General features: G+C 42.4%; 1 protein-coding gene across 1 annotated transcript in view; it reads left to right on the top strand.

Moving 5' to 3' along the window:
- The first annotated feature begins 392 nt into the window (after positions 1-392).
- slc6a4a (solute carrier family 6 member 4a) overlaps positions 393-12,878 on the top strand; it is a 14,441-nt gene continuing 1,955 nt past the window's right edge. Inside the window, exons 1-13 of the mRNA XM_034114865.1 lie at positions 393-588; positions 2,550-3,421; positions 5,035-5,169; positions 5,644-5,866; positions 7,594-7,732; positions 8,001-8,135; positions 8,226-8,329; positions 8,647-8,774; positions 8,946-9,058; positions 10,286-10,417; positions 10,822-10,921; positions 11,179-11,279; positions 11,455-11,622. Coding sequence (XP_033970756.1) covers positions 2,965-3,421; positions 5,035-5,169; positions 5,644-5,866; positions 7,594-7,732; positions 8,001-8,135; positions 8,226-8,329; positions 8,647-8,774; positions 8,946-9,058; positions 10,286-10,417; positions 10,822-10,921; positions 11,179-11,279; positions 11,455-11,622 — 1,935 coding nt within the window. The 5' untranslated portion in view covers positions 393-588; positions 2,550-2,964. The remainder of the gene's footprint in view (positions 589-2,549; positions 3,422-5,034; positions 5,170-5,643; positions 5,867-7,593; positions 7,733-8,000; positions 8,136-8,225; positions 8,330-8,646; positions 8,775-8,945; positions 9,059-10,285; positions 10,418-10,821; positions 10,922-11,178; positions 11,280-11,454; positions 11,623-12,878) is intronic.

Below are 12,878 nucleotides of genomic sequence, written 5' to 3'. Positions count from 1 at the left end.
GGGGACCAAAGATTGACTGATGAGAGAAATGTAAAAGCATAATGAGCTAAGGAGGAAAATGGAAGAGGAGGGAGTGTGAGAACTCAAGCAGTGTGCGCGCGTGTGTGCGTGGGTGTGTGGGTGTGCGTGTGTGGGTGTGTGGGTGTGGGTGCGTGTGTGTGCTCTAATTACAATACTGTGTAAAAACTCCACTCCAGCTCGTTATGCTGTTTGTATTGTTATTGTGTTTATCAGTCCAAGATCCAAAGTGTGCATGTCTGCGCTTGCATAATGTCTCTCCAGTATCTTCTCTCTGAACGAATGCACACATGCATCCATCTCTGCATATGTCTGTGCGTCTCTGAACGCAGCATGTGTGTAAGTGTGTGTGGTTACAAGTCAGGGAGAGAGGGACAACAAGGGAGGGAGAGAGAGAGGGAGAATGAGAGAGGTTTGAGAGCTCAATGGGCAAACACTGTGTCCTGATGTGCTAGTGCATGCAACACCACGGGATTCTTTGAAGTTTGGGTAGAAGTTGCTGCTGCTGCTGCTGCTGAGTGTCTTACAGCTGCCTCAGGGTCTACTCGTCCTCATTTACCATCTCTCAAGGTAATGTATGTGAAGCATGGGAGTTGGGATAAAAACCTAATGGTGTCTTCATTTTGCTTTTTTTGTATTTACTTTTGTCTGCCTGGAGACAATTTATTTGAAGATTAAATAGAGTTTACTAAGATATGAGATGGCTCAAAAGAGTCTACCTTTTTTTATTTGGTTTGTTTTATTATCAGTCATTGGTATTTTTCTCACGCGTCCTATTTCAGTTTATCTGTGTTTGAATCTGGATGTTATCATCATCCTACGCAGCTTATTCTTTATTAAAGTCTTCTTGGTTGAACGCTAAAGGATAATGATTTTGTTATATTACTAGTGGCTTTAAAGTTTCCACCACAGTATCATTTTGTAATTTTGTTGTGTTTTCTTATATAACGGGGGCAAGGGGAAAAAACAGTTTTCAAACTTAATTGGAGTGTTACTTCTTCACTCAGTGTTTTCAGACTTTGATCAAGTGTTTCTGCGGGTCAGATCAAGCTGTTCACCATTTTTCTCTACCTTCTATTGAAAGGTTTGACAGCTGATACGTTGAGGGCTTTGTGAATGATTGTAAGTGAAAAACGTATAGTCATTCAAGTAAATTGATTACATTTGCAATGTATCCCTACGTTTCCTTAAAGATTCTACCTTTTGAGTAGAGATTGTCTGTCATTGTCGGTCAAGTTTAATATCAGCCAGGTGGAGCGTACTTGGTTTTAATCATTCTTTGTATATTTAAATTCAGTAATTGTTGTAATGAATAACTTGCTCTCATCAGGAAATAAGAGTACAAGTGTGTGAGGAGAGAGGATCTTGGTTGCTGCGTATTCAGATGTTAGTGGAGAGTGAATTTTGTGCCGGACACTCGTTCTTAATTAAGATAATGGCGTTCCGTTTAAATGATGTCTACCTACATTCAGGCATTCATTAGTAATTGAGCTAACACTGTAAACTAAACTAAATCACTCTTAAACTAAATAGCTCTCAGTTTGACCCATTACTCACGTGAGCAATTTAGAGTCTATTTTGAGCATGTGTGAACTTTGTACTGAAAAAGGAATGTCTAAGTGTGGTTTGTTTTTGTTAAATTAAAAGGTAATTGTGTCCATGCCTAGCTGTTCTTACACAAATGAGAACCAAAGTAAAGATGAAAAACTAAAAATGTTTGAAAAGATCATTTAGTAATTATAATTGATCATTTAATTAAGGAACCGAGTTAAACATACTGCATTTATCTTATATCTTTTACAGATATACACAATTGTGTCACTTAAGACACGTAAAATAAGATGTGCGTTTGAAATAGCATCCATGTCTAATTGTACGCATACTTCTGTCAAACATATGCATTTTAGATATTCTTGTTTTAATGTATTATATAAATGTTCTATGATAGTTTTCAAGCCTTGAGGTAAAATTATAAATATTGATTATGTATAATAATCTGTTGTCCACTTAGAGCATTTTGCAGGGACAACCTGTTGAGCAAAAACTTTAATATGTGACTGATGTCAGATCTTTTTGCTCTAATCATTTATATTGCTTTGGTATCAACAACAAAACAATACAAAACAATCAAATAGAACTTCTTCTTTTCTGACTTTTAAGATTTTCTCTTGTGTTTTTTGCCTTCCTGCCGGTGCACGTGTTTATAATGTGCGTATAGCCTTAAGTATTCCAGCTTTGATGAGATAAGCATGGAAACAGGTTATGCAACTGAGTCAGCATGAAACTAGAAACTTAGAAAGAAAAAAATAAGAAAATCAGCACGTCTCAGCACAATCAACTCGATTTACACCATTCTTTTTTAGGACATTCAAATATATTCCCATCTCTCACTTTACCTAAATAAACGGGCGGTAAATCTGGATACTGTATGTTATCGTCAAATCTCAGACGCATTCTATAGTAAAGTTAATGTGAGCTGATTACCTTTTTCTTCATGTAACTTATATGTGTCTTTTCCCCGTGTGTTGCAGTTTGCCCCATCACTGAGTGTCTCAGAGGACGAACAGTTTGTGGAGAAGATCCAAGACTCTTGTAACTTTTCTGCTGTCCACACCCTGTTCAAACACATCTCTCCTCTCGTGTCCGTCCTGGTATTCTTTCTTGCTCAACAGACTCATTTCAGTTCTCTCCCACACGCGTGACTCCCCCAATCTGGCCCCATTCTCTTAATTCTTAGTGTATATTTGAGCTGTTTTTTTACCTGCCCTTTCACAATCCTGCTCATTTAGTCACCACAGCATCCCTGCACCATTCCCTCACCCTCCTCACCCCTCTGTTCCCCTGATGGGCGCCACATCAGACAGCAGCGCCACATTCCCTTCATCGTCACTGAGAACCTCCCTCCACCCCTAACCACCTCGCCATAACCACCACCAACACAACCCAATGGAGAAACAAGACATGATGCTGACGAACATGTTGAATATGGACAAAGGGGAGAAAGGGAGAGCGGAGGGGCCGGGGGATGAAGAGGAGGGGACACAGCAGGAGAATGGCAGACTGACGTTGGATGACGGTCTCTCAGAGAAAGGAACCAAGAGTTTGAGCTCCGGCTCTGGACAGCAGGTGTCCAATGGCTTCAACACATCCACGCCTCAGAGCCCCAAAGAGGGGCCGGGGGGCGCAGCCTGCTCCGGGGGGACGGCCTCCGCGTCTGGGTCAGGCCCCGGGGCCACGGTGCCGCCGGGGGGCCTCAGGACTCTGGTGGTCCAACAGACCAGCTTGGAGAGGCCCAGAGAAACCTGGAGCAAGAAGATGGACTTCCTGCTCTCTGTGATCGGCTACGCTGTGGACCTGGGGAACGTCTGGCGCTTCCCTTACATCTGCTACCAAAACGGAGGAGGTGAGGAGGCAAAAGATGTTTGGCATTGGACGGGGAAGATAAGGAGAGGGGTGGAGATTAGGAGAACTTGGCTTGAGTAAGCACACTTTTAGAAAGAACAGAAGCGTTCCTGCTTGATATACCATATGTAAAATAAGATACAGTAGGTAGCAGATGAAGTAAGTCCATTTTCTAAAGTAACTTTTACCATCATTAAAGGTGGAGGGGGACGCAGACTATATCTGTTGTGATACGATAAACTGTATTGCCTTCGTAAGGAACATTTTTTTCGACTCTTTCTTGCAGTTCCACAAAAGATAAAAAATCATAAATACTACTTAGTGCACGATAAAAGAATAGATAAATGTACATATACACGTCGTATATATACAGACAACATACTGACGATAACGACCTATTGCAGGAATGAGTGTCGGACCCTGAATCTCGTACCATAACTAATGAGCTGGAACTCCATGTTTTGTGCTCATAAATGTTTTTGCGGGATTCATTTTTTTAACCCTCTTAATTTAGAATATCAGGTGAGCCATCTTAGAACATTATAATTTTCTCTAAAACAAACGGCTGAAGAAAAAGGGTGTAGACTATAAGAAGTGCTGCAGTTACCATAGTTGTTTATGAGAAGCGCTTGATTCAGCTCATCTTGCACAATCTAAGGCACAAAGAGGTAAGCTTACGTTCCTCACAAAGCCTGTGTGGTCCGCCTGAGCTCTGGAACTACACAATCCTCACTTTGCAGCAAACAGGGCCTCCCTTTCCACTTTTATTGAATATGCAATAATAAAATCTTTGCAATTTCCTGTCTGTGTGTGTGTCTCACGGAGCGAGGTAGAGATGGCGACTGGGAGACACTTGATAGAGGCAACAGTATTAATTGTGGTTTTTATGAGAACGCCTTCACTGCCTTTCTCCTTGCTTAATAACCTGTCTCCCAGGCAGCTGCTCAATCAACCCTTATCTTTGCTCTGCTTTGACACACACCGCCCCGCATACACAAATGCACACATGCACATTAAAATAAGTTGATGAAGAAAGAGATGTGTTATCAAACTCTGCACGTTAGGTTGTAGAGTTCACAGATTTCCCTGCCATCCTGCTGCTTTTCAGTGTGTGGCCTTCCTCTTCTCCCTCCATCATGTGTATACTTTCCTCTGTTAGCAGCCAACATTGCACTAGTCCTAATTTATCATTATAGAATTGAAACAAAACGACCCTCTTACTGTGTCTTTCCACATCACATTAAATGGAGAGTTATGAAACTGGGCAAGCACACATTGCAGATTTTGAATGACCACGGTTATACTTACAATATTTATTGTTTTTAACAGAGTGCTTTTTAATGTCATTGTAGATTGGGAGTTATTTAGAGGCCTAAGGAGATTACAGATGGAGTGTGAACCAGAAGTGTTTCTCCGGAGTGTGATAGACTTTTAACTGTCCATCCATAACTCTTTATTTCTTCCCATTATTTCCCTCTCACTTTCCCGAATGTTTTCTTTATTTCTGTTCTCCCTCTTTGCATATTTGTTTTATCTTAAACCCCCTTTTCCAACCCTTAATCTCCCGCTCTCATCCCCAATGCTTTCCATTTCTTGCCTCCCCCCCCCCCCCAGGTGCCTTTTTGCTGCCCTACCTGTTGATGGCGATATTTGGAGGCGTCCCTCTCTTCTACATGGAGCTGGCTCTCGGCCAGTTCCACCGCAGCGGCTGCATCTCCATCTGGAAACACATCTGCCCCATCTTCAAAGGTAACAGTAGGAGAGGAGAGAAAACAGAACAGTTAGAGGAATGAGTTAAAAGCAATAGCTTGGATTGAAAGGGAGGAGAGTAGCTCCTACAAACAGGAACATTGGCAGTAGGAGAACAAAAAAAGGGAAAACGTCCAGCCGTCAGAGCCTGAGAGACGGTTCATTTAACCTCCTCCACCCCGTCAGTACAGTTCCCTTGAAGAGCATCTCCAGTGGACTCTCTGTTATGGTAATTGTCACATTTCCATGCCAAATGCCAGATGCTCAGAAATGTGATAGTATGTTGGTTGTTGTTGTTCAGAAATGTCACCAACTCACCCAGTAGCAACTTGAATTAGCTTGGAAACACCACTGATGTCTCCTGAAGGAGTGAATGACTGGTGCCACACGAGACATGTTATCTTATATTTCTTCTAAATAAACATAAATGGGGATTTTATAATAAAGATTTTCAATTTTCTTCCACTCTCACAGGGATCGGCTTTGCCATCTGCATCATCGCCCTCTACGTCGCTTTCTACTACAACACCATCATGGCCTGGGCTCTGTATTATCTGCTGTCGTCGTTTCGGCCCACCCTGCCGTGGACCACCTGCTCCAACAGCTGGAACACAGCCAACTGCAACCTCTACATGTCCACTGACCACAATGTGTCCTGGTCCAACTCCTCCACCTCCCCTGCAGAGGAGTTCTATACGTAAGTACATGTAAGTCGGATGTAGATGCGTAGGGGGTGAGTTACGCAGGAGGGAGACGTCAAGGGAGAGAGGGAGGACGACTTCCAGAGAGCGATTACCGGTTCTGGTTCTGGTGTTTATGTTCACTTGCATAATTGGCTACCATCATTTCGTAATAAGAAACACTGATCTCATCTAAGATTGTTAGAAGTACAGGAAACATTAGTAACATACTCTGTGAAGAACAAGCTTTATTTGATAGAGTTTGGAGTTGACTCTGTCTATTAGATTTATGGGGGGAGAGCTCTATAAATAGCAGTCAATTTGATCTCCTCCCAGGGTAGACCGGGCCTTGACACAGGTGGTGGAGTGAAGCAGAGAAGCTGCATACACTCACATGACAGCAAAGATATAAAACAGATAAAGTGGTTTAGATATCATTCAGCTGAGATGATTATTGGATGATAGGAAAGCCTGCAAACCAATCCCAGTGAAATCATTGGAGGATAATCGAGAGGTTAGTGTCAAGGTGAAATATAACGATACTTGTCTTACTGCTTTAATGTGTGCTAACAGTTAACAAATATGTACGTTAAAAAGTAATACCTGCAGTTTTAGTAAGAACACAGTTGTGACACAAACATGTTTTTTTTTTAAGTTCTCCTTTTCCCTATTGTTGACTAGGAAACAATTTGTGCTCAAGATTTTACAACAAACCAGATTGTACTGGCCTTTCAGGTAAAAATAAATGTAAACTGATTATGTATATTACTCTAAGTGTTATTACTTCTTCAGCGTGCTGTTTCCACAGTAAGTTAAATCTCTCCCCCCACGCAAGTTACTTATTTATTTTACTGTAAAGTAAAACCTTAGCTGTGTCTTCCTGGCTCGGTCTTATCAGCTTCCCGCTCAGCCGTGTCTGCGTCGGACCGCTGGGACAGATTGAGAGTTTATCCGTAGTCGACTTTTCCTAATACAGGTTTTAGAGTAACAAATTCCGCAACTCAGTCTGGCGCCAGAATTTCCTGTTTTCGACATAAATCACGTCTCTGTTTTATCGTGCGAGCTCTGTGTGCTTAACCTGTGACCAGATGTTAACCTCGCTGCTCATTTCTGCCTCCTTCTTTTCTGCCTGGTAATTCTTGTTTCACTTTGGCTTGTGTAAACTGCTATGAAAGTCAGTCAAGGCTCTCGCGCACAGCTTTTATTGAGACTCCTTACGGTTTCCCTGAGGTGAACTTACATTACGACTCATTTCATCTGCAAGTATCATGTATGTGTGTATATTCATCTGGGCATTATCATCCTCATATTCAATATACTGTATTGTTGATTTAATACCCGTCCTATATTATCCCTTTCTGTCCTGTTGTTGACACCCTGCCCTTCAAAAACATATATTAATCTCCTCTTCTTTGTAACGGGTTTTTTTTTTCTTGCTGATCCATCTCCTTCCTTCCGTGCATTATCTCTTTCCTCTGCTTTCCAAATGTCCCAACATCTATTGACCCTATCTTTGTTTTTCTTCCTCTGTCTAATCTTCTCTGTTATTATTCTACACATTCTTCTTATACCTTCTCATCTTTGTCCTTCCCCTAATTTCTTCCATCTTTCCGTGTTTTTTTAATGACTCCCTTTGTCTCCTCTGATGTCGTCTCCCTACTGTATATTGAAATTGTCTTGTCTCCCCCTCTTCGTCCTCACCTCTCAATCCCAACATCCCCCCCTGCCTTGTTCCCCCCTCCAGTCGCCAGGTGCTGCAGGTCCACCGCTCCGAAGGTCTGCACCAGCTGGGCTCTGTCAGCTGGCAGCTGGCCCTCTGCCTGCTCTTCATCTTCACCATCGTCTACTTCAGCATCTGGAAAGGAGTCAAGACGTCTGGAAAGGTAACCGAAGGGGCGCCTGCCTGGCTAATGGGGGTGTCAGTTAGACTGGATGGATGGATGGATTGATGGAGCCAGAGATGCAGAGAAAAAGATGCTTGTTCTTCTATCATCTCTTAACTCACCCAGTATCCTTCATCATCATGGGTAGACAAGTTAGTTAGATAGACAGTCAACAAGCTATGAGTATGATTTACGCTGCTACGACTAGACATACAGTTCAAGTTTATAGACAGAAAAGTGAATAGTATTTCCTCCTTTCCTGCATCAGGTAGTTTGGGTGACTGCTACTTTTCCATACCTGGTCCTCCTGGTGCTGCTCGTCCGTGGGGCCACTCTGCCCGGGGCCTGGAGGGGCGTGGTCTTCTATCTCAAACCTGATTGGCAGAAACTGCTTAGCACAACAGTAAGTCAGTCGTTGCAGTCTAGCAAGGCTGTATTTGAAACTTTTGTGTTTGTACAAACTAACATTGTTGAACCTTTCACAATATGTCAGGTGTGGATTGATGCAGCGGCTCAGATTTTCTTCTCACTGGGTCCGGGGTTTGGCGTGCTCCTTGCTTTTGCCAGCTACAACCCATTTCACAACAACTGCTACAAGTGAGAACATCGCATAAAAAACAAATGTCTTTATATTTCACAATATAATGAAACCTATCTGTGTATCAAGCCAAATCCGCCTTTGGTGCTTTTCCTCATCCCTATATTACAGCTCTACAGACATCCTTTAAATATAATTATCAGAGCTTTTTTTATAGACACATTTCCAGAAACATGCATCTATACAGGTGGATCAATAACATTCCTATATCACAAAGTTTCCCGATGTCTATACAACTATAAAGAGGCTCAAAAAATAAGTATTAACGACGCTCTCCCGATCTCAAATTCTTGCCCTTAATATTTGTCCTTCTCAGAGATGCCTTGATCACCAGCTCTGTGAACTGTCTGACCAGCTTCCTGTCCGGCTTCGTCATCTTCACCGTGTTGGGCTACATGGCTGAGATGAGGCAGCAGGATGTGGGGAGTGTGGCCAAGGATGCTGGTAGGTACAAATGGGATGAATAAGTAACCTAGATTGAATTGATCAGAATTGTACATAGGACAAGCTTTGACTTATCATATCACGTTGACTAAAGCAGAATGATGCACACATTGGACAACAATGCAGCTGTAAGGATGAATCAGATTCACTTTTCCTTGCTCTCTGTTCCAGGTCCCAGTCTGCTATTCATCATTTACGCAGAAGCCATAGCAAACATGCCTGCTGCTACGTTCTTCTCCATCATCTTCTTCCTCATGATCATTATGTTGGGTCTGGACAGCACGGTTAGTTTGATCATTACTCATGTCAGTGCAAAACTGAGACACTCAAGTCAAATGTTTTGTGTTTCCTCACCTCTTTCCTTTCTACCTGATTCTTTAGTTGCACAGTGCCCGGCTCTTGTGTGTTCTCTCAGACCTACAAACAGACGCTTCATATTTGCCTTGTCGTACAGGTTAATGCCTCGTTCTGTTTGACTTGTGTTTACCCATTGTAGCCGTTGCTCCATAAAGGTTTTGGGTATTATTTGTCCTCTCTGTTGGATGTTGGATAACAGTCAGCGAAAACAATGCAATAGGACTTTCATATCGCTGTTGTGTGGCGATCTTGTCTCCATAAGCCTGTGTTTATCTGCGCTGAGGCAGCCAGCTGGAGAGACCCGCGCTGTTATCACCTCCTGATAATCAGGCTGGAATCAGCATCCAGGTTGCTATGCTCCTCCATTTTATGACTGAGGATATTACCGCACAATGTGGAGCTGTACGTGGATTCATGTCAGATAGGAGTTGTTTCTCTTCTTTTTCTTTGACTTCACTGTGCAAATAACAGTAATCTTGAATATGTTTCATCAGTGTGCTGTGGATTGCCAAAAGAGTGTCATACTCGTACTGGATTCATTACTTACTTGTTGTTTTTAAATCATTGCATGGACTGGCACCACATTACCTGTCTGAGTTGTTGCACCGCCATGCTCCAGCTATAGCATTGCGCTCAGCTCAGCAAAATATGTTGGTGGTTCCTCGGTGCAGGAAAAAAACCCGAGGTGACAGGGCTTTCAGTGTTGCAGCTCCCAGACTGTGGAACAGCCTCCCAGTACATATCCGGACTGCTGAGTCTATTGAACTTTTTAAATGTCAGCGAAAAAACTCACCTCTTTGCCCTGGCTTTTAATACTAGTTGAACATTACATTTTTACATTTGTATGTGTTTTTATATGTTTCTAGTTATTGTGCTTTTTATCATGTTTTAATTATTGTTTTATTATTGTACTCCCATTGTGTTATTTTATATTGTAGTTATTGCCTGTACAGCACTTTGGTCAACTGAGGTTGTTTTAAATGTGCTATATAAATAAATGAAAATTGAGATTGAGATTGAGATCAAACAGCTGATTAGTAACACATAATATTTAGATACAGTCAAATGTATCTAGATACTTATTTTCTCAATTGTTCGTTTTCCTCTTGCTTATTTCCGTCTCCCTCCCCTCCTTGCTGTACTCCTCTCTGCAGTTTGCGGGGTTGGAGGGGGTGATCACGGCGATGATCGATGAGTTCCCGCAGCTCCTGTCTAAGAGACGAGAGTGGTTTGTCCTCGGCCTGGTGTGCGTCTGCTTCCTCGGGGCCCTCTCCACACTCACATATGTAAGTTAAATGACCACATCACACACAAGCCACTTTCAAAATGTCACCTAATAAGCATCGAACAAATCTATCATAAATAAAACAGCTGTATTTTGATAATCGTCTACAAATTAAAACATTAATACAAGAATTGATTTAATGCCCGTCATTTCTCACACCCTCCCTTTCCATTAAAATATGTTATAGACCAATAAACTAGCTTATATTGATCAAACTTATCTAATTGTTACTGCTGTATTTTAACTAATGGACTGTAGTAGTCAGATTAAAGCAGTGGCTGAGCATAACTAAATTAATCTAGAACCCTAAATAACATCCCCTAATCATTTGTGAAGCCTCTTACATCATTTGTGAATAGCTTGACATAAGTTCATCCCTCTCTCTGTTCTCCCCTGCTGTCTCAGGGTGGAGCGTTTGTGGTGAAGCTGTTTGAGGAGTACGCTACGGGCCCCGCCGTCATCACCGTGGTGCTGCTCGAAGTCGTCGCCGTCTCCTGGTTCTACGGCAAGTCTGTGTGATTGTAGCAATGATGGGGTGGAGTTGCGACCTTATTGTGAATGACTGCATGAGTTAGTTGCATCGTGTGACACAATACTACGTTGCGGTTTATTTTTAATCACACATTGAGAGTGTTGTTGCAGATTTATTACGTTACTATAATCTTACCTCTTTGTCTTTTTAGTGTCTGTTTAGTTTCAGTCACCTAAAAGATGCCCTCCTGATTGTTGTGACTTGGTATTGACTCTGTGTTTGGGTTCCAGGTACCAACCGTTTCTGTAATGACATCCATCTCATGCTTGGTTTCTACCCGGGTTGTTTCTGGAGGATCTGCTGGGTGGCCATCTGCCCCTGCTTCCTGCTGGTGAGGCCCGTTTACAGTACTTACACATATATGTACAAACTCAGAAGGCCGCTAAGTTGAGTAAATGCCTAGAGGAGCAATTTGAATACTTATAAGCTTATATTATAGTTTCTCATATTATTTTCAGCTGTTTAATCCTTGTTATATCTGCTTGTGTTCCCGTTCCTGTGTGCAGTTCATCATCATCAGTTTCCTGGCCTTCCCTCCAGAGGTCAGGTTGTTCGACTACCACTTCCCTCCATGGACCACTGTCCTGGGCTACTGCATCGGGGTCTCTTCATTCATCTGTGTGCCTGCTTATATGGTCTTCTACTTGCTCAATGCCAAGGGAACATTCAAACAGGTACACCTTTCTTTTTCATTCACATTTGAAGTGTATCCTCCCTATGACTCCCCTCGTTCACATTGCTCTGTCCTTATCCCCACACGACCTTTCGCTCTCTTACTGACACCTCTCCAACAACAGGCAGTGCCTCTGTTCCTTTCCTTTGAACGCACCGTCAGGTTTTACCCTCTGCAGTGAGCACATGATTTGGGATCAGGATCAAAGGAGTGCTGAGGAGGCAGAGGCCAGAGATTAAAGCCAAGCCAAAGCCAAGAAACAATCCATTACAAATAAGAGTTTACACACACATGCATACATGTAGGGCATTACCTAATTACACAGACCAAACACTTACCTCTGACTCTTACGTCACACATCGGCATTCAACACCTGTGCTAGCCTTCACGTAGTCAGTTTTGAACATAAAAGCAAATCTAAAACAGACCAGATTTTTGTCATTAACAGGGCTTTAACAACAGAGCACGGTGCATGGCAAAATAAATAAGCATCATTAATACAAATGATCTTCGAAACCTATTCAAGATACAGGTTTGACAATTAAAGGTGGGGTAGGTAAGTTTGAGAAACCGGCTCGAGATACAAAAATCCAAAATCCATAAAAAGATGTCATCTGTGGAAGCCGTAGTACTGTAAAAAGCACGACCAACCATCTGAGCCGGCCCGGCTAAAATAACTGGATGGCCTACCTGCCTGTCAGCCTTCCATCTGTGCACAAACTTATCTCGTGCCCTCATTGGTCATGTGCGCGTTCGTGTGTGTTGGAGGAGGGGCTCTGTAAGGAAGCGGCAGATTTTTTTCCGGTTGTGTATTTTCAACTTCTAGCGATCTCGAGCTGGTTTCTCCAAAATTACCTACCGCACCTTTAAATTATATTGTTTCACTTTGAGCAAGTGACCTTTATTATTGTTTATGTGATACACCAACTTAACTTTCAGGTGTGTACTTGCTCTATGTATAGCTTGTAACATACATAATAAAGAACAATACAACATGTATTTGTTATAATCCTAATTAAAGTCTCATAGTCCTTTGTTAGCATTGACAGAAGGTAGGAGGACATCAAAGAGGCTTGTAGACAGACGTCCAGTATTGACACTGCTGCCAGGGCACACAATGCCACTGACACACACTGTTAACACACACTGTTAACACACAGGGGGCGTGTCTTTGTGTGCATGTGAGTGTGAAAGGACACTGTTAGTGTAACTCATGGGGACAGATGAGGCTGCGGGAGGTCAAAATGTGTGAGTGGC

Source organism: Trematomus bernacchii, unplaced genomic scaffold (genome assembly GCF_902827165.1).
Source record: "Trematomus bernacchii unplaced genomic scaffold, fTreBer1.1, whole genome shotgun sequence".
Classification (NCBI taxonomy): domain Eukaryota; kingdom Metazoa; phylum Chordata; class Actinopteri; order Perciformes; family Nototheniidae; genus Trematomus; species Trematomus bernacchii.
Note: the sequence above shows the minus strand (reverse complement) of the source record. Positions and strands in the feature narration are given on the sequence as shown.